Source organism: Quercus suber, unplaced genomic scaffold (genome assembly GCF_002906115.3).
Source record: "Quercus suber isolate HL8 unplaced genomic scaffold, Cork oak 2.0 scaffold_1233, whole genome shotgun sequence".
NCBI classification, from domain to species: Eukaryota; Viridiplantae; Streptophyta; class Magnoliopsida; order Fagales; family Fagaceae; genus Quercus; species Quercus suber.
Window position 1 is genome coordinate 26,287 of NW_027070628.1, and position 25,652 is coordinate 51,938.

At 32.5% G+C, this 25,652-nt stretch overlaps 2 protein-coding genes across 5 annotated transcripts; one reads left to right on the top strand and one right to left on the bottom strand.

Annotated features, from left to right (window-relative positions):
• Positions 1-2,923: 2,923 nt before the first annotated feature.
• Positions 2,924-9,154, bottom strand: LOC111996981 (uncharacterized). 4 transcript variants are annotated; one of them, XM_065769628.1, is made up of 7 exons: positions 8,826-9,154; positions 8,682-8,735; positions 7,644-7,724; positions 4,243-4,312; positions 4,074-4,162; positions 3,842-3,912; positions 3,112-3,285 (listed from the first exon to the last, which is right to left on the bottom strand). In XM_065769628.1, exons 1-7 carry the CDS (start codon positions 9,006-9,008, stop codon positions 3,276-3,278), a joined length of 558 nt encoding a protein of 185 aa, XP_065625700.1. In that variant the 5' UTR covers positions 9,009-9,154; the 3' UTR covers positions 3,112-3,275. The 4 variants fall into 4 exon arrangements, 3 of the variants coding, with proteins under 3 accessions (XP_065625699.1, XP_065625700.1, XP_065625701.1); XR_010627474.1 differs by having other exon boundaries at positions 3,198-3,285; positions 3,842-3,929; XM_065769627.1 differs by lacking the exon at positions 3,842-3,912 and having other exon boundaries at positions 2,924-3,285.
• A 14,656-nt stretch (positions 9,155-23,810) lies between these two features.
• LOC136065859 (uncharacterized) lies at positions 23,811-25,239 on the top strand. The gene is made up of 3 exons (XM_065769631.1): positions 23,811-24,189; positions 24,281-24,334; positions 25,054-25,239. The coding sequence occupies exons 1-3, from the start codon at positions 24,007-24,009 to the stop codon at positions 25,222-25,224; spliced, it is 408 nt and encodes a 135-aa protein (XP_065625703.1). The 5' UTR covers positions 23,811-24,006; the 3' UTR covers positions 25,225-25,239.
• Positions 25,240-25,652: the final 413 nt, after the last annotated feature.

Sequence of the window (25,652 nt, forward strand, 5' to 3'; positions counted from 1 at the left end):
TTGTTCGCCTTCTTGGATGTTGTTCCTATGCGCCTCAACGGCTACTTGTGTATGAATACATGCAGAATAGAAGCTTAGACCTTATAGTATATGGTATTACTATTCAATCTACCCGATCCTATCCTTTTATTTGTTAGAATTTGGGAGACATATCATTGCTCCTCTACTTTTGACACTAACATGATCAGAACTATGAAAATAATTACTTTGTTTTTGTTTTTGTTTTTTGCTTTTTGTTTTTTTTTTTTTGAGAAAATAAAACTCCTTGGTTTTTTGTGGACATGTTTAATCCCTGAATGCAATCATTAAGCCTAAAATTGGAAGCCATATTCATTTTTGGATGACTTGCTCCTTATGACCAAATTATCGATCATCAAGTGCTATTTCAGTGGAAATTGTATGGAAAGTGGAAACATATTTCAGGTCCTTTTTAAATGAAACCACAAGCAGCTTAAAAAGAAAAAGAAAAAGATAGAAAGAAAGAAAGAAAGAAGGATTTACTTTCAGTAATATATGCAATATTCTTAATGCTTTGGTTTTACTTTTAATGGTACACAGTAACACAGGTAAAGTTGATCAGTTCCTGAATTGGAGAACCAGGTTCCAAATAATAATTGGCATTGCAAGAGGATTGCAGTACTTACATGGGGATTCACACTTACGAATTGTTCACAGAGACATCAAAGCTAGCAACATTCTTCTTGATGACAAATTTCAACCAAGGATTGGAGATTTCGGGCTGGCTCGGTTCTTTCCTGAAGACCAAGCTCATCTTAGCGCCACATTTGCTGGAACTTTTGTAAGTCCTTCGCCCAATATGACTGTCCATTTGACCTCTTTTAGGTCTAACATTGGTTGGCACTGTGAAGTACACTCTTTCAAAAGAGCAATGAGTTATGGATTGGAGGTTTTCCCCACAGAAAGAGGGTGTTGGGGGTATTAGCTACCCTTCTGAAATGATCATATCTAGGAATGAAAGAGGTTTACTGGTACACAGAAAGAGGTTTACTGTGAACTTCACTGATTATTGACTCGTAACACTTTATCACAGTTGCTTCCCACACCACAATTCCCCCTCCCCCCCCCACCCCTCCTCCTCCTCCTCCTCCTCCTCAAAGCAATGTGAAATACTTAACAAAAATTGATGGTTATGAATTTTTGTGTAGTTTATTTGGTTTAGAAGCTATCACTCTTGCAAAAGAAGTGGAATTATATTTCGTAGCTTCATGTGAAGTATTATCATGCACAAATCAAGTGAATTTCTCTTTCCCTTTTGTTCAGAGATTACACTGCACCTGAATATGCTATAAGGGGAGAATTGTCTGAAAAAGCAGACATCTATAGTTTTGGAGTTCTTGCGCTTGAAATCATCAGTTGCAAGAAAAACACTGACCTTACTTTACCATCGAAAATGTAGTACCTCCCTGAATACGTAAGCCTTCGCATTTTCATAATTCATATTTCTCATTGGTTATAGATTTTCTTCACCTAATATAAAACTTGGCAACTGATTCATATATTCCTAACAGGCTTGGAAGCTATATGAGAGATCAAAGGTGCTAGATCTAGTTGATCCAAAAATGCGAGAAGATGGGTTTGAGGAGGAGAATGTTTTGAAAGCAATCCATGTAGCCTTCATATGCCTTCAGCCTCATGCAAATCTCAGACCCCCCATGTCAGAGATCGTAGCCATGTTGACATGCAAAGTTGAATTGGATAAAACACTAATGAGACCTCCCTTCTTGGACCGAAGGCGAAAGAACAACGAGAAGAACCATTCATGGGATACCATATCTGATGCTTTCCCTTCTCAATTGAATAGTGTGTCCCCATCATTACCTAAAACACCTAAGGGATATTTCGTGCTTCCATTGTTTAGAGGAGAACAGGAAGAAGAATCTAATGCAGTGTTTCAATTCATTTTTGAGAAAAAGGCAACATGTTTTTTCTCACACTTTTTGCTTTTATTTTATAGCTCTTTCCCCCTTAATGTTTTTTCAGATATATATATACTTGAAGAGGAATTATAAGGTAGCAAGTCCCTTCAGTAATTGCAGTATTGCACAAATGAGTTTGTGTGGGTGTTATATGTTGACGAAAGGGAAGAAGGTGGACTCCATCTTTGTAAAGTTCTCAGTGAACTTTATGATTTGCTGTATGTGATGAACCATTGTATTGACAGATTGATTGAAGATGTATCATATCTTTTTGGAGTACGTTTCATCTTCAAGTTTCAACCAAACTGTAACTTGCAGATGATTGTACTTCTCTTTTTATGAAACCTTTCCTACAAGAGTTTTCTTCCTACAAAAAAGTAATACAGCCGTGACTTTATGGTAGTGAAAATGTTGTGGACACCATTTCTCCAAAACTTAAAAGGTTAGGAAATAGTAAATTTAATTATTAACCATTATTGTGATACATATAAGGCAATAGTAAACAACATTGGCTCGCCTTTTGAGCAACTCGATTAAGGATTATCTTTTCCTCTCTTCTTTTTTCCGATCCTTTTCAGTTTGTCAAAATGTTGACTTTAATGGATAGATCTTAGTAAAACATTCACACACTAATTAATTTGCACTTCTTCAAATATTCATAATTTCAAGCCTGATGTCCACGTTTAATAAACAAAGGTTGTCATACCCCTATAATTTCAATGCAATTAAAAGAAATTCCTTACAAAGTGATTTCCCCACAACGCACATTCCTCGGAAATAAAAAAAAAGGTATAGAGAAACAAGCCATGTAAAACAGGAGGAAAAAATCGGTTCAACAAGAAACACTTGTGTGATTCAAACCATACATTTTATCTATAATACATGGAAGACATTTCATATTATGGGCTCTCCTAAATTCCACATATAAAAACACAATGCATAAAATAGTTGCAATACTCTTACCAATTGCACGTTGCTCAGAGATCTCTTAGCAGTACTAATATAAACTTTTTATTAAAAACATTAGTTCCTGAGCATAAAATAAAATCATTATTGAAAAAAGCTTGAAAGTTTCACGTCCTTAGAAGTCTTATGCTCCATTACACGTACTAAAAAAATAGTTGTTCCATCAGAGATTAAAAAATACAGTTACAGTTGATAACTGTAATAAAAACCATGGCTTTCGTCATAGATAAAAACGACGCTGCCCTTTCTATCTATCTTTGAGTTCCTGTTCGAACTGAAGCATTTTTTCACGAACAGGCTGCAAAAATAGTTTCAAATCCTGGCTAATCCGTGACTTGTCTTGATGCAGAAGATCCTTCTCTTCACTCAATCTCACTTCCATCTAAAGGGGGAAAAAAAGGTGAACTTATGCTTCTATTGTGGTAAATGGGAATTTTATTGCTAGAAAAATACAAATCAAGGCAACTACAGCAAAGTTCCCAATACAAATCAAGGCAGCTATGTCATAATTCCCAACTACAAGAAAAATTAGGCAATAAGATAGATGACACTACAAGTTTTTTTTTTTTTTTTTGATAGGAATGTCACTACAAGTTGAGTTGTTTGTAGATACACAAAAGTTTATTTCAGCTATATTTGGCTTGTCCAAGAATGGTAAAAGAACGGCATCCTAACAAAGTATAAAAGAAACCAATGACAAACTCTTATCAGGTTCTAAGTAGAAGGTGAAGGATGCATACAATACATGAAAAGTAAGTTTCTATCTTCAACTTTAACTTTTTTGATAGTTTAACTTAAGAATCATAAACTTAAAATTGCTATCAGTTGGGCAACTAAAGTTATGAAGGGCCAATCCAAGTTAATTTTTTTTTGGTTTGTTTCTCCCTCAGATGATGTATTTATTAAAAACCTTCCTATAACACAGGAAAAATGCTCACATGATGTGGTAGACTTGAATATCCAATCCACTGGTCTTACGTTCATTTCCCCTTTTGTGCATCCACAGGCACTTCACTTTAAATCTGCCTAATCAGCCCAGTATTTGATACTTGAACAGCAAGAGACAGCATTATATAACATCATCCAATTAAATTTAGGTTCAACTTCCATTAGTATTGTCCTTACAACACATGGCTCTCTTTAGCATTCAAATGGATAAGAAAAACGTACCTGTAAGTCATCCAGCTCACCAAACGAGAACTCTGGTATATCTATATGGCCCTTGACTGTCTTCTTCTCCTCTCTAATTGTCCACTCCCCTGATTCCATTTGCATTCCAGTTCAGTGCATACAGATTAAACAGAGAAAGAGGAAGCAATTTGAGCGTGCGGCCACTTACCTTTCACTTTCAATGTTAACTCATATGTGTAGCCAACACGTTTCTTGTTTCGCACAGTCACCAAGAATGCCTGCTCAATTAGGCAATAAACATCAATAATGAATCAAAATGATTATCATATAACAAAAATTTTCAGGGAGACTGGAATGATATCAGTGATCAGGATTTTATTCATATCTAGCCGCCACTCTCTCTTTCGATTCAAATTCTCTCTGTGAATCAAGTTTTGTGGTCTAAAACAACTAATGGAACTGTGACATGATATGTTGCAGTACAGAGGATCATTTTCACAGTAGGATATGTAAAAAGCACTTGAATCTCATTGCAAAGAGTCTTAGGAAAAAGATGGTTTGATACGAACTAACATGAGAGCTGAGAGATTCTCTCTCTAGAATTTCTTTACCTTTCTAGATTTCAAAGCCTTTTCTTTTTACAATGGTGATTAAGGGAGTCTTTTTTTTTTTCAGCAAGTCAGTTACTTTTTATCAAACCTTCTGATTCCTAGTAGCATGGAGAAGAGACCTAGTTTGAGAAATAGTTCTAAACTTTCATTAAGGGAGTTCCATGAGCAATTCCCTCCAGAGGCTGAAAATGTCCTCGATGTGCTGGGCGGATTTGTATGACAGATCAAGAAGAGGGAAAACTTTGGTGTCTTGAGATTAAAAAGGGACTTGAGTTTCTCTTTCCCAGGGAAGGCCAGGAATTTTTCGGGTGTGAAAAACTCAAGTCTTGGACAGAAGCCAGGGCCCCATAAGCAAATTAGGCTCAAGGATCTAGAGATTAAAACAAGACAAATGAGTCTTGTGAAAGTTCTAATGAAAATGGTGCTGGATCTACTTCCAACCAAGTTGCAAAACAACCTACCAAGTGCAGTTTATACTGGAGTGGGTGCTAGTTAATGTCCTAGCCATGTTGCTGCAGTAGTTGTTGTATAAATGAAGCCAATAGGTGGGGGACAACTTGGGTGAGTCTCAAGTTGAGCCTGGTAGTCGCAAGGACCAGGTTAGTGCCAGTGAAGATGAAGATCAAGGGGGTGGCTGATAGCAACAGTGAATACCGCTGTTCTTGTGGAAGTGAGGATGGTTACTCTATTGGTAGAGATGATGAATATGAAGATGACGAAGGAGAGGAGCAAGATGAAGAAGTCAAAGGTAAGACTAACTATGAAAGCATGTGCAGCATGAAGGAGACAGTCCTTCACATTGAGGCAATCCATTCTAAGCTTGAAAACTCCTCTGGGCAAGAAGCAGTCTATGAGTGTTCTAAAGTTGTGATGCATGGGATCAAGCCCCAAATGAGTTGGAAATTTCCCTCAATTGGTTCCCCAATTTCAAAAGGGAACCAATATCCTTTTTTTTTTTTTTTTTAAATACATTTTTACATACCCCAATGGGTCTTAAACCCATGACCTCTCCCTCCATCCCATATATGGGTAAGATCCTAATTTCATGGAAAAGATGATGTCCTCTAATTCTTTTGCGAACAAAGTTTCTCTCCAAACTAGTTTGGAGAGAAACCCTACAAACTAATTATATATATTTATATTGAGTGTGAATTTTGAAAATCTAACCGTAAAATTACATGTTCTTATTAAATCCTTAATGCTTACAAAATTTCAAGAAAATCAAAGATCAATTGCTATGTCATCAAATAAATCTTATAATTTCAAGTTTTTGTAATATAAAGTTGTATATAAAAAATAAGTTAATTGATCAAATAATAAATAATATCTGATTTGAATGAAATTTGATATGCATGTTAAGAACAAGGAACATGAAATTCAACAGTTAGATTTTCAAAATTCACACCCAAAAAATTATGCAGCCCATTCATTTGCAAAAGATGCAAAGGTGTCTCAAATGGGCTCAGCCAAGTTGTCTATAAGAGATATGAGGAGTTTGAATCAAAATTTTCAACTTGAGATTTCAGACTTCCCACACTTGGATCCCCAAATGAAGGCCATCACTCTTAGTGGAGTCCAGTTTGGCACCCAACTTAATCTCATTTAATCTGAGAGCTTGTGCGCTGAACTTAAGTTGGACCAAAGCTAGACATTGGTAATACATATTTAAGATGAAGAAGACCTTAAATAGAATCCTAGGTGAAGGTTCTTATAATATTGCTGGATGGTCCTCAAGAAATCGGAACCAGGAATAAGTTTGAAAAAGAGTTTCTCTTCAATTTGGTAAAATAAATGTCCCCATTCTGTGTGGAAATAAAGGCGAAGAAGGTAACACCTAAATTTCTAAATTTAGATGTGGGAAATGGTGAAATTGTGGAAATTGAAACTGAACTTCCATGGAATCCCCCAAGATCTACAAGCTCCAAAGTTTCTGGGCATACTCTGCATAGATGGAGTCACCTCCACCAGCTAGAGAAGTGAAAGTAAAACAAGAATGGGAAATAAATAATAGTAATAATAATAAAAAGAAGCTGAAAAATAAAGGGTCAGCACAAAGCAATGACATGAAGTTCTAGCAAGCAAGGGGAAGGCAACCAAGGGCACAACTGTCAAATTGAAGACTAAAAGCAAGAAGAGGAAGCTCCCACATTTAAGCCAGGTAGTGGCAGCGTAAATGAGTTCAATATCCTTGCCTCATGTCAACGGTAAGAGACTTTGGATCCAAGAGATTATATAGATGTTGATTAAGGTTAATCATCAAGGTAGTCACTAAAGAGAAGAGTCAGGAGACTAAATGAGAGAATTCAAGATCTTCACCTAACCAGGAGTTCCTGGTTCTTTGGGAAGGCAAAGGAAGCAACCTTCTCAAACTGTCAAGGAGACTGTGCAAGATAAGAAATATTAGCCTCCTTATAGTCATCAATTCTATTGTTGCCAATGCATTGTTGTAATTGGTAATTAGTAAAATTTGTCTTACAGTTCCAACCTCTAGGGATATTGAGACATTGTTTCTAGTACTCTCGAGACGTGAGAGTTTGATTTCAAATTGTTGGCTTTCCAATTTGGAGAGCTAGGTTTAGTAAGTGTTGGGGAGTAAGGATCCTCAATGCATGTTTTGAGCCTTATTGTATATATCGTTTTTAGGAATATAACTTACTTACCCATAAAAAAAGATATGTAGAAAGCACACATGATTGGGAAGATTTCTTGAATTTCAGAATAACTTCCATTGCAATAACTATGCAAAAAACCTAGTAAAAGATATATCTTTGCTTTTTCTAATATTTCCCCTGTTCAAAGACATCATTCATATACTAACAAATGAAAGGAAGAACTCCACAATGCAGTCCAAATCAGTTGGCCACAGCAAAGTGAAAGTTAACTATCAGTATCAAAAATGTATGGTTACTCAAAACATGGAGATCACTGAGGCCCTATAAATTTCTAGTTCAAGAAATCCATATAATTGGTATAAATAAAGAATGCTTGAGAAACTCACATCGCCTACACATTTTGATACATCTGATATTTCAGCTTTGCCGACAGGAAACTCCAAGGAACCCACAGATATAAGTAACTCCTGCAAATAGCCAAATGTTGAAATATTACAATAACAAAAATAGAAAAGCAGGATAACGGGACCCACATTCATAAGGAGAACAATAAGCCTAGATACACAACAAATTTCACAACTTTTTTCACAATTGTTGAGTTGGCAGGTCTTGATTGGTGTACAAAAAACGTGATATAAGTGGTGGTCCCATGTGAAAGTATTGTTGCACTAATCACAATCTGCCACATCAAATGTGAACAAAAAATTGTGAAATTTGTTGTGTCTTTAGCATTGATAGCAGACAACATCCAACAGATCTTAAAAAATCAAACACCTCACATGCTCACTCACACTCCGTCCCATTAGTACATTATTACAGATGGAGTAAGTGCAATTTGAGCTAGAAGAGTTAATTGAGCGAAATAAATCCTATTACTTTCCACAAATCTAAACTCTAAAAAGAGATTAAAACGTTTGGTTGGCTAATCGTACAACACATTCCCACTTAATGAAATTTGAACGGCAAGGATATGCTAATTGCTAAACAAAGTGGGTTCTACTTGATTCAACTGGTAAAAACTCTTATCATCGAATAATGGACCCGAGTTTTATTTGAATCCACGTACACCAAAAACCAATTATTTTCTGTCTATCATCATTGACCAGTCGCTGTAGGTTCAAATCCTATTGTATCTATCAAAAAATTGTGAAAATAAAAGAATATATTAACAGTACATTCCCACTTAATGAAATTTGAACGGCAAGAATATGCTAATTGCTGAACAAAGTGGGTTCTACTTAATTCAACTGGTAAAAACTCTTATCATCGAATAATGGACCCGAGTTTTATTCGAATCCCACGTACACCAAAAACCAATTATTTTATGTCTATCATCATTGACCAGTCGCTGTAGGTTCAAATCCTATTGTATCTATCAAAAAATTGTGAAAATAAAAGAATATATTAACAGTAACAGCACAAACCTTGATTCTATCAGATGCCCACTTATTAAGATTCTTCTCCTCCCAAGTTCCAGCCTGTAGATTTAAAAAAAAAAAAAAATTAATTTGAATTGAATCAAAGATCCCATTTTTGACGTTTATAAAAGAAGAAGAAAAGATAGGTACCTTATTCCAGAGAGAGCCAAGGGTGGGAGGCTGAGAGTTGGAGTCATTGATAATGTCATCAGGAGTTAACTTTCGAGGTACAGGCAATGGAGCTGCATCTCCCTCCTTAACTTGCCTTACCCAATACGTGTATGATGCTCCTTGTTGCTCTTCTTGCTTCTTCTCAGCCTCCTTTGAAGCCATCTTCTTCTTTGTTGTTGAAAGATCTCAGGGACACAGGAAAAAAACGAAGGAACCAGAGTCTTCTTCTCTTCAAATTTAACAATACCCTTTTGTTTATTTTATTGTTTGGCAATGGTTGAACGAAGACTCTTCCTCAGGTTTCCCGAACCTTCAGTACAGGCAATGGAGCTGCATCTCCCTCCTTAACTTGCCTTACCCAATACGTGTATGATGCTCCTTGTTGCTCTTCTTGCTTCTTCTCAGCCTCCTTTGAAGCCATCTTCTTCTTTGTTGTTGAAAGATCTCAGGGACACAGGAAAAAAACGAAGGAACCAGAGTCTTCTTCTCTTCAAATTTAACAATACCCTTTTGTTTATTTTATTGTTTGGCAATGGTTGAACGAAGACTCTTCCTCAGGTTTCCCGAACCTTCCTGGTTCCCAATGTATAGGGCCCAAAGCCAAACCACAAAACACACTGCTTTTCCTGTTTCTTTTTTATATTTATTTTTTTTTCCTTCTTTTCCTGTTCGGAGTCTGCTTTTAATGTATCACGTGGGTGTGGAACACACGACGCGGATCTCTTCACTCTCAACTAGGATTGTATTTGTGTTTAATTCAAAAAAAGTGTTAGGTCCACTTGAATGGAAATTGTTATTTGTTCTAATTTTTTTATTTATTTAAGGATGGTATTAGTTTTAATTTAGTAATTTAGTGGGTTTTAGTTAACTCAATTGGTAAAATTTTTTATAGTTGAATAAGAGATCAAAGGTTCAATTCTCGTTTACACTAAAAACCGATTGGTATCTTAGTCTGATGATAAAGAATTATTATCAGAAGAAGATGCTATGTGTTGAAACACTCTAAAAAAAATTATTATTATTATTATAATTCATAATTTGAATCTACTTCTGAAATTACTTTTTAATCTACTTATAACAATCTACTACTTAAAATTTGTGATAAAAATATTATAAATATAACTTTTTTTTTTTAATTCAACGATTTAAACGTGTGGCAGCCCAAACTCTAACATCTATAGAGATTGTTGGGTTGGAGGTAATTTAGTTATGTTGAGAAAGTCTGTAAAGTATAAACACACAAAATTTCATAATTGTTGATGTAGCAAGTTGTAACTGATAGGTAAAAAAATGTAACGTAAGTGATGAGTTCACATTAAAATCGGTAAAAGTTTGTAAACTCAAGTATTATAAAAAATATTGTAAATGCTATATTGAGAAAGTCTGTAAATACAAAAAATAAATAAATAAATAAAAACTGTTGATGTGGTAGATTGTTAGTGATAGCATTGCTTAGTTATGTTTAAAAAAAAAATTATTGTGCATGAAAAAAAAAAAAAAAACTAAAAAAAACCTAAAACAAATGAATATTAGCAAACCATAAAAAAATTACCATGCCTTTTGCTTTATGGCATGTGAATAAAAATTTTGATTATAATTTTTTTTTTTGAACTTTTAATCCAAGACTAATAATATGCCTAAATTATCTACAACAATTAGAGAAACTAGATAATGTCTCGCGCAATGCGCGGACACTTTGCAATTTCATTTGGAAATAGTTTTTTTTGTTTTTTTGTTTTTTGTTGTATATAGTATTTATGTTTTCCCAAACTATTGTGGAATGCTTTAGCTCCCTTTTCTTAATTCATATTTATAATTTTTCTTATTCTAGAAGTAGTTCCAAACTATTGATTAGTTTTTGTTTACTAATATTGATATATGAGATTGAAATTGTATAGTTCTTAGGCATTCCTAGAAGACCATATCAGATTATAAATTTAATATTAAAAATAATATGTAGAAAAACTGGTACTAGATTGCAGTTATAGTATGCAAAATAAGGTATAATGAAAATACTTAGTTTCCAAATTGATGGTATGCCATTTTCTTTAATTAGCTTTGTTAGAGTATCCGTGCAATTATCCTCAATGTTCATATTCAAAATATTTTTAGTATTTAATATATTTGTGAAGCAAGCTCCCAAGCATTCAAATATAGTATAAGGAAATTCAGGGGAAAAAAAACATATAGTATAAAGAAAATTGCCAAAAAAAAAAAAAAAATCTAAAAGATTTCATACGATCTCTTAAATTCATATAAAATAGCTTCACGTTAACTATTAACAATTTTTCTCAAATCTATTAAATTATAAACCTCATTCATAATTTTAAATACAATTCTAATAGTTGACACTAATAAGGGAAAAAATTATTTCATTTATGCGTGTGCAATACAATACATTAGTATCAAAGTAGAAGTAAAAAAAAAGAAAAAAAAAATACAAAAAAACTAACGTAGAGAATAAGTAAAAAATAAAATAAAAAATAAAAAAGTGAAATAAGGGCTGAAAGTTGACAGAATAGTATACAATGACATATATATCTATAAAATCAACTGTCTCAAATCCCATAAAAGGTTCTTCATGGCTTTAGCCTATTGGTAAAAATTTAGTCACACATAGGGGTGGCAATTCGTGTTCGCGTGTCGGGTTCATGTAGTGTCAAGTCATGAGTATTTGACTACATAGGTCAATACTAACCCGACATGTTTATTAAACGGGTCAAGATTCCTCAACCTTAACACGACCCATTTATTAAAACGGGTCAGTCGTGTCAATCTGTTTATCAGATTTTATCAAAATGAAAAAAAAAAATTATGAAAAAACAAACAAATAAATATTTTTAATATAAAATTCAGAATTAACGAATAGCTGCATCACAAATAATCATTCAAAACTAAAGCATATCTCAATATCACAAATAATCAATCACAATATATCAAACAAAATAAATCATAACAACTAATAAGTTTATATACCTAGAGTTTGAAGAGTATATTAGTAAAATGTCATTTAATTAAACGAGTCAGACGGGTCAAACGGGTTCTATGTGTTCAACCCTAACCCAACCTATTTATTAAATGGGTCAACCGTGTCAACCTGAATATGACACGAACCCGTTAAGCCTCAACCCATAACCTGCTAATTTCGTGTCGTGTCGTGTCGTGTCGGGTTCACGGGTCGTGTCACATTTTGCCACCCCTAGTCACACATCATCATAAACCCAACACAAAAGCTCCAACTCCAAAAATCTCAAACAACCAAAAGCCCATATCCAATCACAACCCTCACAAAACCCATAATGACCTTTGGCCTCCGCATCAAAACCAGAAGTGGTTTACATCCTGTCTAGTTTAGAGAGTCTCATATGTGCATTTGAGTTAGGATGATGTAAAAGGTTATGGGCAGGGGTATATAAAGGGGTAGAAGTGCAAGAGGTGAAAACCTAAAGAGAAAAAAATAGTCTTGAAACGATGTACCTAAGAAAATAAAGAGTCATTATCTTTTAATTGGTGTTTATTTAGTAAACAAAGAGTACTTATCTTTGTGAGAGATAGACGAATAGCCTTGAAATGATGAACCAAAGAAAACAAAAAGTCTATATCTTTTATTGCAAGAGAATCCTCAAGGAGAGTGCACTTGACAAAACCTCATACTCTCTCATTTGTTGGTAGCATATTACTGCTACTAAATAATGTATATTATAGGTTTTTTTATTGCTACTTTGTGCAGTATGAGCCATAGTGATAAAAATAAAAATTGATTATGATCTCAAAGTGTAAAAGCTCTTTTTTTATCTTTTTCTTTTTTTTTAAGGATACGGAAGCCCAACTAAAGGCAATTAAATTTTGATAAATGGATGTGTTTTTAACCAATTTATCTTTGTTTAATCACGTTCTCTTTATGTTGATACTTACAAATTATTTCCTTAATTTCATTGAGTTAATGAATCAGGTGTTTGAGATTGGGGTCTCTATATTTGGCTGTGAGAATAGAGTGGTTAAGGAAGTTTTTAGAAGGTTGCTTACATTTATGTAATTTTAGGAGATAAAAGTATTTTATGCTTTAAATTCTTATTTATAGATTTCAAAATGGTTTAATCAATATAAAAAATAAAGTCTACTTTTAGTAGTAAATATTATAATATGTTATAATCTTATGTGGCGTTTGGTACGGGGTAATATTTTAGGATTTCTAGGAATGTTTAAAGATTCCTATGTTTGGTTGCAAATTACGCTAGAGAATCAAATGCCAGGGGAATCTGGATTCCCTCTTTAAGCCCCTCCCAGTAGGAATGTGGATTCCCTTTAAACCAGGTGGGTATCCAAATTCCCAAGTTTAAAGGAAATTGTATTTTTTATAAATTGATAATTTTAACCCTCTTTCCTTATCATTTATGTAATTAAAATAAAATATAAAACAAATTATCAATATCTTTTCTCTTGTCTTTATCTTTTCCTGCCTAAACAACATAAATAGGATAGACAATTTTGTTGATATATTCTTTAACAAAGTTCTATTTAGGTTTCATGTGTGGGAAAAAAAATGTTTGAAATGGACCCTCCATTAATTATTGTCAAGTGTGGATTAAGCTCTTTTAAAAATTATTATTAAAAATAAAGCATTTGAGAATTTAAATTGTTATTTTTGTATTGTACTTGTCATTTTGAAATGTTAGACTACAATTTTAATAAATTTGTCATAATTAATAGTTTATATTTTGTTTTCATTATTTATTTAGAGGAAGATTTTTTTTAAAGGACTTGGTAGTTCACATTCAAATTTAAGGATAGAATGGGAAAAATAAATAGTTCATTTAAGATTTTTAGGAATAAACCAAATATTATCATTTCACATTTCTAGGAATCTTAAGAGATTTCCAATGAAACCAAACAGAGGAATAGCTATATTCCTAATTAAGCATCCAGATTGCAAAGAATCACATTCCCAAGAATCTAGATGCCAGGAGTAATGTGGATTCTCTCATACCAAATGCCACAATATAGTGTTATGCAAATTTTTTTTAATAAATATGAATTAAGAAAATCAAGTTTCAAAGTATTTAACAATATTATAGGCAAAGATAAATATTATACAACAAAATAAATATTATATGTAGGTCTTAAAATACATAAAATGATGTCAAATGAAATTGTAAAGTATCTACGTATCGCATGAAACATCATCTAGTTACTTAGAATAGTGGTTTCCCATTGTCCCCCACCAGCAACCAGATAAAATTGTTATTGAAAAGTTGCATTATATGTAGGTTCATGCAAAGAAATTTCAATAGTGCTCACCAACCAGACAAGATTTTGTTCTCTTCGCTAAATCTTATTGTCATTTGCTGTCCATATTCTAACATATTGAATTTTGTTTCTAGACTGCTAGTGTTATTAATTAAATCTAAAGGAAATCAGAATGGTCAGAAGCATTACCAAACCTATAATATAACGGCTTTTACAAATATTAAATGAAGTATGAACTTTCTTGATTCCCACGGTGACTTCAAAATTTGCAGGAAGGTTCTTTCATCATCTAGATAGAGCAAAGCTTTGGTTTAGTACATTGGACTGGACACTATGTGGATATATTGACCAATTTTAAACAAGTGTCTGAATATGTTTGAGATTCAGCGCAGTACTGGACCTAAACCAATCTCATATAAAGTATACCATTGAGATACATGAAGTATTCTAAGTTTTTTTTTTTTTTTTTTATTTAAGATAGTTGTACATTGTTAAGTGGATTATAAATATTTAAGATAGTAATTAGTATTTAGAGTGTGGACTGTGGAGTGATTTATCTTTAACTTTTCTTTTTTCTTTTTTCTTTTCGTATGGTACTTTACTTTCAAGAAATCAAGTACTAGTTAAATTTTTTTTTTTTTCACTTATTTTTTTTGTAAATTTTATTTAAGTGGATTATAAATTTTAAGATAACAATTATTATTAGAGTGTGGATCGACTGGGTAAATCCTATCAAAAAAAGTATTGGGTAAATTTTTTTTCATAATAATGGGGTATTCAAGTCATAACAAATACGTTGTTGTCAAGAAGCTAGACAATGGTGTGGGAAGTTGAGAGGGAATTTAAAACCGAAGTGATTGTGATTAGCCAAAATTTGGTCAATCTCAAAAATAGCAAAAAAAAAATGTAAGAAATAACAAAAACTGGCATTGAAAAAAAAAATTCAGGTGTTAAAAAAGAAAAAAAACCTCTTTGGTGTCTAACGAAAGCAGCAACACCAATACTGCAAAGGCAAGAACATCGTTTTCTATATCCTCCTTGAGTGTTCTGAGCAAGGACTGGGGAGAGAGGTCTGGCCATAAAGGATAGGCCATGGAGCACAAAGAATAATGCTTTGGCTGAGCACAAAGGATAGGCCTGGCCATGAGGGTTGGGGAAGGAACAAGAAAGGAGAGAAGAAAAATAATGAAAGAGAGAAAAGAGGAAGTTGAGGAAGAAGGGTGAGTACTGGTGCATTTCTAAAGTGACAATGTGATCTATTTATAGAAGAGAAAGAGCAAGTAAATAAATGAAAATTTTTGGCTGAACCTCACAAATGTTTTTTATAAGTTATTGCTTTGACCAAATTTTTTATTAGTTTTTGTACGGCCCCCGCATCGTGTCCTATATTGGGCTTGGACCCTGGCCTGGGTAAATGGCCCATAAGGCCAATCTCCTTCTACCTGGCGGCCACCCCCGGGCCATGCGTGCTGCAGGCCCAAGCCTTGCCTCTTCATCGTTTCTCGGCAACACCTTCCCAAGCAGTGATAAATATTCGACTCTCGGGACGCCCCGCCCTGTACCTACCCGGCTGTTCCTCGGAGAGGCACCACTGCGAGAACTATCGTAGAGGTGGGAACCAAGTTCCAACGCCACCCTCACCGCTTCCCACTCCCACCTGACCACCCACTTACGATCGATAACACTGGACCGCCGGTTGCACTCATTGGCAAGTAATTATGACCTCTCCACTAAACTATGGACTATAAATACAAGAAGTTTTGAGAAGACAAGGGTTGGAAAAATGGGCTGAAAGAAGAGTGTAAACAGAGAGAAAGCAGAGTAAGAAGGTGGCCCGGACCCCCGAGGAGAGAAAAGTGATCACATTAAGTCTTAGCATTAAGAACGACCCAGTGTAGGAAATCCAAACCCACAATACAAGTAAGTTGTGAGTCCAAATGAGGCCCAGCCCAGTGGGTTTCAGTTTCGAGTGCGCACAGTTTTATGGCCAACCACTAGCATTTTTTTAAATAAGTTAAATGATTAACATATATTAAGCATGAGTAATGCTATAAATACAAAATTTTTGACAATATTTTTACACAGAGTTGATGTGACAAATTTTTATTGATTCTCATTTGAGCTCATTACTTATATCATTTTTTTTTACTTATTAATAATCACTTACAATATCAACTATTTGTAAAAAAAAAAAAAAAAAAATGTTTGTAACTCTAGCATTTTCGATTAAACATTGATGCCAATTGCCTCGACAAATCTATCGAATTCATCAAAGCCTTGAGAAGTGAGGATGAATCTTTAGCCTTCTAAACATTTGCTCACTTTTGCAAAGTCCTTTACAGATACCTTTAGCAATGTTATTTTCTCACATATCATCGATTGGAAAATTCTGTAACTTATAATCTAACTAGACATGCGAGACATATTCATGATTTTATGGTGTGGATAGAAGATTTTCCTCCACAGGTTTATGGTGTTAAACCTAACTAAACTTGCGTTACTTTTTATTTACCAATATTTTTATACACTATTAGTATGACAACTTCTTCCTCTTTTTTTAACTTCTTTTAAATTACAAATATACTTTAATCTACTTTCAACAAAATTTCGAATAAGCCGTTCACAATCAAAATCTGCCACTCATTGAGGTTTCTTCGTCACAGTATTGTCAGTGTTGTAGCTTCGTTTTGTACAAAGATTGTCTATATATTTTAGGTATTATTCTATTGAAACCTGCTGCATCTACTTCATCCCTTTCACGTTTTTACAAAGCATCTTGAATTCTGAATTACTTTCTTTTCAATCTCAGCTCTCCTCTTTCCAGTCTGCACAACTTGCAGAGTCTTCTTTGTTATAATTCATTGGCTGTAACACAACTGCTCTCATTTTACCTACAAATAATTTATGTACTCAACTAATCTCTCAAGCCGAAGTTAATGTTGTCCGAATGATATTTATGAATACAACTTTTTGATTTTTGTTCTCTTCACTTTAAGTACAAATAGTAATTATAGTTTCTAGCTATTGCCACTACCATGTTATTAAATACCACTGTGGCAGCAGCATCATATTGATGATGGCGAGTGTGGCAATAGAGATGGAGGCTAAAAACGAGAAAACAAAAGCACCGCTCAACAGAACTATTCTTCTTCTTCTTCTTCTTCTTTATTGTTATTATTATACAGAATACCACTATGGCATTATAAATACACAGAACAAGCCTCAGGTTTGCTTTGTTTTTTTTTTTTTTTTTTTTTTTTAATTTATTATTATTAGAATATCATTTAAGTACATGAACATCAATCGTCTACTATTATCAATAAATTGACATTGTAATTAGAAATTAGCATATTAAATGAGATTTGAACTTCTTCTCAAAAAAAATTTATAATTTTAAATGTTTTTAATAAATGATATAAATTTTGACTAATGAATATACAAATAAATAAATTTATCTATCTATCTATTTATCTATCTATCTATATATATATATATATATATATATATATATAAAATTAGCGGTAAACATGAAACAATACACCTCGGTATCAACCGGTATCAAAATATTTTTTTTTACTAATCAAACCGAAATAGCTTTCGGCATAGTATGGACTCCATTTACATTATCTCATAGTGGTTTTTCCATTTGAAAATGTTATCCATTAGTTTATCACTGTATTTCCATATTGTTCTCTTATTTTATTACTTATATTGTTTGCTTTTAGGACATTTGTTAATAAATCATTTTAGAAAATTTTTTATACAACTTTTATGGAGAATATAAAAATCTGTAAAAAAAAAATAAAAAAAATAAAAAAATCAATTACTTTTTTTATTTTCCCATAAAAATTTTCTAAAAATATTTCTTAAACCAATGTTCTTAAAATGTCCTTTAACCTTTCCATATATATATATATATAGAGTGTAAATTGGGGTCTTTAATTTGGGAAAAAATGAAAAGAGGGAAAGTGGGAGAAGATAGAGATCTGAGTTAATGGTAGCCTTGTAGGAAAAGAGAGAAAATTTACATACAAACTGTTTTACTTAATTGTACACAGCTCAAAAAACAACCGAAATCGTGAACTGGTCATATTTTGACTTTTGAGGGACGTGAACAGTTAGATTAACTCTTTTTTTTTTTTTCTTTTTCCATACTTGGCCAGATTGGAGTTTTGCCTTACAGACTTTTTCATGTCTTTCTCTTCCTGATTTGATTTGACCATTGTAATATGAGATCTTGATTGTATATCCCATAGTACATTCCTAGTGCACATGGGTTTGTTAATTTTGTGATTTCAATAGAAGTTTCGTTATTTATCCTGCAAAAAAGAAAAAAGAAAAGAAAAAAAAGAGGAGAATCTGACTTGAGAGTTGAAGTATGAAGTATGAAGTGTTGGTGGCCAAACACCACACTAGTATTTTAGACTTTCACCTGTTTGTTTTTGCAAATATCTCTGTGATTTTGGATTTGTACGTAATCAATTGAATAAGCTTTTTTTTTTTTTTTTTTTGAGAAATAATTGAATATACATTTAAGTCTATGGTATTATACAAAATCATGGGCCATGTTTGTATTCCTATAGTTAAAAGTGATATATTATATATCTTATTCTATTAAATATTGTTGTTTTAACTTAGAATACTTCTTCTCAACCAAAAAAAAAAAAAAAAAACTTAGAATACTTCATGTATCTCAATGGTATACTTTATATGAGATTGGTTTAGGTCCAGTACTGCGCTGAATCTCAAACATATTCAGACACTTGTTTAAAATTGGTCAATATATCCACATAGTGTCCAGTCCAATGTACTAAACCAAAGCTTTGCTCTATCTAGATGATGAAAGAACCTTCCTGCAAATTTTGAAGTCACCGTGGGAATCAAGAAAGTTCATACTTCATTTAATATTTGTAAAAGCCGTTATATTATAGGTTTGGTAATGCTTCTGACCATTCTGATTTCCTTTAGATTTAATTAATAACACTAGCAGTCTAGAAACAAAATTCAATATGTTAGAATATGGACAGCAAATGACAATAAGATTTAGCGAAGAGAACAAAATCTTGTCTGGTTGGTGAGCACTATTGAAATTTCTTTGCATGAACCTACATATAATGCAACTTTTCAATAACAATTTTATCTGGTTGCTGGTGGGGGACAATGGGAAACCACTATTCTAAGTAACTAGATGATGTTTCATGCGATACGTAGATACTTTACAATTTCATTTGACATCATTTTATGTATTTTAAGACCTACATATAATATTTATTTTGTTGTATAATATTTATCTTTGCCTATAATATTGTTAAATACTTTGAAACTTGATTTTCTTAATTCATATTTATTAAAAAAAATTTGCATAACACTATATTGTGGCATTTGGTATGAGAGAATCCACATTACTCCTGGCATCTAGATTCTTGGGAATGTGATTCTTTGCAATCTGGATGCTTAATTAGGAATATAGCTATTCCTCTGTTTGGTTTCATTGGAAATCTCTTAAGATTCCTAGAAATGTGAGATGATAATATTTGGTTTATTCCTAAAAATCTTAAATGAACTATTTATTTTTCCCATTCTATCCTTAAATTTGAATGTGAACTACCAAGTCCTTTAAAAAAAATCTTCCTCTAAATAAATAATGAAAACAAAATATAAACTATTAATTATGACAAATTTATTAAAATTGTAGTCTAACATTTCAAAATGACAAGTACAATACAAAAATAACAATTTAAATTCTCAAATGCTTTATTTTTAATAATAAGTTTTAAAAGAGCTTAATCCATACTTGACAATAATTAATGGAGGGTCCATTTCAAACATTTTTTTTCCCACACATGAAACCTAAATAGAACTTTGTTAAAGAATATATCAACAAAATTGTCTATCCTATTTATGTTGTTTAGGCAGGAAAAGATAAAGACAAGAGAAAAGATATTGATAATTTGTTTTATATTTTATTTTAATTACATAAATGATAAGGAAAGAGGGTTAAAATTGTCAATTTATAAAAAATACAATTTCCTTTAAACTTGGGAATTTGGATACCCACCTGGTTTAAAGGGAATCCATATTCCTACTAGGAGGGGCTTAAAGAGGGAATCCAGATTCTCCTTGCATCTGATTCCCTAGCGTAATTCGCAACCAAACATAGGAATCTTTAAACATTCCTAGAAATCCTAAAATATTACCCCGTACCAAATGCCACATAAGATTATAACATATTATAATATTTACTATTAAAAGTAGACTTTATTTTTTATATTGATTAAACCATTTTGAAATCTATAAATAAGAATTTAAAGCATAAAATACTTTTATCTCCTAAAATTACATAAATTTAAGCAACCTTCTAAAAACTTCCTTAACCACTCTATTCTCACAGCCAAATATAGAGACCCCAATCTCAAACACCTGATTCATTAACTCAATGAAATTTTGTAAGTATCAACATAAAGAGAACGTGATTAAACAAAGATAAATTGGTTAAAAACACATCCATTTATCAAAATTTAATTGCCTTTAGTTGGGCTTCCGTATCCTTAAAAAAAAAAAGAAAAAAAGAAAAAAAAAGAGCTTTTACACTTTGAGATCATAATCAATTTTTATTTTTATCACTATGGCTCATACCGCACAAAGTAGCAATAAAAAAACCTATAATATACATTATCTAGTAGCAATAATATGCTACCAACAAATGAGAGAGTATGAGGTTTTGTCAAGTGCACTCTCCTTGAGGATTCTCTTGCAATAAAAGATATAGACTTTTTGTTTTCTTTGGTTTATCATTTCAAGGCTATTCGTCTATCTCTCACAAAGATAAGTACTCTTTGTTTACTAAATAAACACCAATTAAAAGATAATGACTCTTTATTTTCTTAGGTACATCGTTTCAAGACTATTTTTTTCTCTTTAAGTTTTCACCTCTTGCACTTCTATCCCTTTATATACCCCTGCCCATAACCTTTTACATCATCCTAACTCAAATGCACATATGAGACTCTCTAAACTAGAAAGGATGTAAACCACTTCTGGTTTTGATGCGGAGGCCAAAGGTCATTATGGGTTTTGTGAGGGTTGTGATTGGATATGGGCTTTTGGTTGTTTGAGATTTTTGGAGTTGGAGCTTTTGTGTCGGGTTTATGATGATGTGTGACTAGGGGTGGCAAAATTTGACACGACCTGTGAACTCGACACGACACGACACGAAATTAGCAGGTTATGGGTTGAGGCTTAACGGGTTCATGTCATATTCAGGTTGACAGGGTTGACCCATTTAATAAATAGGTTGGGTTAGGGTTGAACACATAGAACCCGTTTGACCCGTCTGACCCGTTTAATTAAATGACATTTTACTAATATACTCTTCAAACTCTAGGTATATAAACTTATTAGTTGTTATGATTTATTTTCTTTGATATATTGTGATTGATTATTTGTGATATTGAGATATGCTTTAGTTTTGAATGATTATTTGTGATGCAGCTACTCGTTAATTCTGAATTTTATATTAAAAATATTTATTTGTTTGTTTTTTCATAATTTTTTTTTCTTTTCATTTTGATAAAATCTGATAAACGGATCGACACGATTGATCCGTTTTAATAAATGGGTCGTGTTAGGGTTGAGGAATCTTGACCCGTTTAATAAACATATCGGGTTAGTATTGACCTATGTAATCAAATACTCATGACTTGACACGACACGAACCCGACAAGCGAACACGAATTACCACCCCTATGTGTGACTAAATTTTTACCAACAGGCTAAAGCCATGAAGAACCTTTTATGGGATTTGAGACAGTTGATTTTATAGATATATATGTCATTGTATACTATTCTGTCAACTTTCAGCCCTTATTTCACTTTTTTTTTTTTTTTACTTATTCTCTACGTTAGTTTTTTTGTATTTTTTTTTTTTTTTTTTACTTCTACTTTGATACTAATGTATTGTATTGCACACGCATAAATGAAATAATTTTTTCCCTTATTAGTGTGAACTATTAGAATTGTATTTAAAATTATGAATGAGGTTTATAATTTAATAGATTTGAGAAAAATTGTTAATAGTTAACGTGAAGCTATTTTATATGAATTTAAGAGATCGTATGAAATCTTTTAGATTTTTTTTTTTTTTTTGGCAATTTTCTTTATACTATATGTTTTTTTTCCCTGAATTTCCTTATACTATATTTGAATGCTTGGGAGCTTGCTTCACAAATATATTAAATACTAAAAATATTTTGAATATGAACATTGAGGATAATTGCACGGATACTCTAACAAAGCTAATTAAAGAAAATGGCATACCATCAATTTGGAAACTAAGTATTTTCATTATACCTTATTTTGCATACTGTAACTGCAATCTAGTACCAGTTTTTCTACATATTATTTTTAATATTAAATTTATAATATGATATGGTCTTCTAGGAATGCCTAAGAACTATACAATTTCAATCTCATATATCAATATTAGTAAACAAAAGCTAATCAGTAGTTTGGAACTACTTCTAGAATAAGAAAAATTATAAATATGAATTAAGAAAAGGGAGCTAAAGCATTCCACAATAGTTTGGGAAAACATAAATACTATATACAACAACAAAAAAACTATTTCCAAATGAAATTGCAAAGTGTCCGCGCATTGCGCGAGACATTATCTAGTTTCTCTAATTGTCGTGGATAATTTAGGCATATTATTAGTCTTGGATTAAAAGTTCAAAAAAAAATTATAATCAAAATTGTTATTCACATACCATAAAGCAAAAGGCATGGTAATTTTTTTATGGTTTGCTAATATTCATTTGTTTTAGGTTTTTTTTAGTTTTTCTTTTTTCATGTACAATAATTTTTTTTTTAACATAACTAAGCAATGCTATCACTAACAATCTACCACATCGACAGTTTTTATTTATTTATTTATTTATTTATTTTTTTGTATTTACAGACTTTTTCAATATGGCATTTACAATATTTTTTATAATACTTGAGTTTACAAACTTTTACTGATTTTAATGTGAACTCATCACTTACGTTACATTTTTTTACCTATCAATTACAGCTTGCTACATCAACAATTATGAAATTTTGTGTGTTTATACTTTACAGACTTTCTCAACATAACTAAATTACCTCCAACCCAACAATCTCTATAGATGTTAGAGTTTGGGCTGCCACACGTTTAAAACGTTGAATTAAAAAAAAATGTTATATTTACAATATTTTTATCACAAATTTTAAGTAGTAGATTGTTATAAGTAGATTAAAAAGTAATTTCAGTAGTAGATTCAAATTATGAATTATAATAATAATAATAATTTTTTTTAGAGTGTTTCAACACATAGCGTCTTCTTCTGATAATAATTCTTTATCATCAGACTAAGATACCAATCGGTTTTTAATGTAAGCGAGAATTGAACCTTTGATCTCTTATTCAACTATAAAAAATTTTACCAATTGAGTTAACTAAAACCCACTAAATTACTGAATTAAAACTAATACCATCCTTAAATAAAAAAAATTAGAACAAATAACAATTTCCATTCAAGTGGACCTAACACTTTTATTGAATTAAACACAAATACAATCCTAGTTGAGAGTGAAGAGATCCGCGTCGTGTGTTCCACACCCACGTGATACATTAAAAGCAGACTCCGAACAGGAAAAGAAGAAAAAAAAAATAAATATAAAAAAGAAACAGGAAAAGCAGTGTGTTTGTGGTTTGGCTTTGGGCCCTATACATTGGGAACCAGGAAGGTTCGGGAAACCTGAGGAAGAGTCTTCGTTCAACCATTGCCAAACAATAAAATAAACAAAAGGGTATTGTTAAATTTGAAGAGAAGAAGACTCTGGTTCCTTCGTTTTTTTCCTGTGTCCCTGAGATCTTTCAACAACAAAGAAGAAGATGGCTTCAAAGGAGGCTGAGAAGAAGCAAGAAGAGCAACAAGGAGCATCATACACGTATTGGGTAAGGCAAGTTAAGGAGGGAGATGCAGCTCCATTGCCTGTACCTCGAAAGTTAACTCCTGATGACATTATCAATGACTCCAACTCTCAGCCTCCCGCCCTTGGCTCTCTCTGGAATAAGGTACCTATTTTTTCTTCTTCTTTTATAAACGTCAAAAATGGGATCCTTGATTCAATTCAAATTAATGTTTTTTTTTTTTTTTAATCTACAGGCTGGAACTTGGGAGGAGAAGAATCTTAATAAGTGGGCATCTGATAGAATCAAGGTTTGTTCTGTTACTGTTAATATATTCTTTTATTTTCACAATTTTTTGATAGATACAATAGGATTTGAACCTACAGCGACTGGTCAATGATGATAGACAGAAAATAATTGGTTTTTGGTGTAAGTGGGATTCGAATAAAACTCGGGTCCATTATTCGATGATAAGAGTTTTTACCAGTTGAATTAAGTAGAACCCACTTTGTTTAGCAATTAGCATATTCTTGCCGTTCAAATTTCATTAAGTGGGAATGTGTTGTACGATTAGCCAACCAAAAGTTTTAATCTTTTTTTAGAGTTTAGATTTGTGGAAAGTAACAGGATTTATTTCGCTCAATTAACTCTTCTAGCTCAAATTGCACTTACTCCATCTGTAATAATGTACTAATGGGACGGAGTGTGAGTGAGCATGTGAGGTGTTTGATTTTTTAAGATCTGTTGGATGTTGTCTGCTAGCAATGCTAAAGACACAACAAATTTCACAATTTTTTGTTCACATTTGATGTGGCAGATTGTGATTAGTGCGACAATACTTTCACATGGGACCACCACTTATATCACGTTTTTTGTACACCAATCAAGACCTGCCAACTCAACAATTGTGAAAAAAGTTGTGAAATTTGTTGTGTATCTAGGCTTATTGTTCTCCTTATGAATGTGGGTCCCGTTATCCTGCTTTTCTATTTTTGTTATTGTAATATTTCAATATTTGGCTATTTGCAGGAGTTACTTATATCTGTGGGTTCCTTGGAGTTCCCTGTCGGCAAAGCTGAAATATCAGATGTATCAAAATGTGTAGGCGATGTGAGTTTCTCAAGCATTCTTTATTTATACCAATTATATGGATTTCTTGAACTAGAAATTTATTGGGCCTCAGTGATCTCCATGTTTTGAGTAACCATACATTTTTGATACTAATAGTTAACTTTCACTTTGCTGTGGCCAACTGATTTGGACTGCATTGTGGAGTTCTTCCTTTCATTTTTTAGTATATGAATGATGTCTTTGAACAGGGGAAATATTAGAAAAAGCAAAGATATATCTTTTACTAGGTTTTTTGCATAGTTATTGCAATGGAAGTTATTCTGAAATTCAAGAAATCTTCCCAATCATGTGTGCTTTCTACATATCTTTTTTTATGGGTAAGTAAGTTATATTCCTAAAAACGATATATACAATAAGGCTCAAAACATGCATTGAGGATCCTTACTCCCCAACACTTACTAAACCTAGCTCTCCAAATTGGAAAGCCAACAATTTGAAATCAAACTCTCACATCTCGAGAGTACTAGAAACAATGTCTCAATATCCCTAGAGGTTGG

Bases quoted from the DNA above. Each gene is read 5' to 3' on its own strand.
- LOC111996981 (XM_065769627.1), bottom strand. From the start codon at position 9,008: ATGGCTTCAAAGGAGGCTGAGAAGAAGCAAGAAGAGCAACAAGGAGCA. The intron at 8,736-8,825 runs GTACCTATCTTT...TTAAATCTACAG, and splicing joins TTGGCTCTCTCTGGAATAAG to GCTGGAACTTGGGAGGAGAA. The intron at 7,725-8,681 runs GTTTGTGCTGTT...GGCTATTTGCAG, and splicing joins GGGCATCTGATAGAATCAAG to GAGTTACTTATATCTGTGGG.
- LOC136065859 (XM_065769631.1), top strand. From the start codon at position 24,007: ATGGCTTCAAAGGAGGCTGAGAAGAAGCAAGAAGAGCAACAAGGAGCA. The intron at 24,190-24,280 runs GTACCTATTTTT...TTTAATCTACAG, and splicing joins TTGGCTCTCTCTGGAATAAG to GCTGGAACTTGGGAGGAGAA. The intron at 24,335-25,053 runs GTTTGTTCTGTT...GGCTATTTGCAG, and splicing joins GGGCATCTGATAGAATCAAG to GAGTTACTTATATCTGTGGG.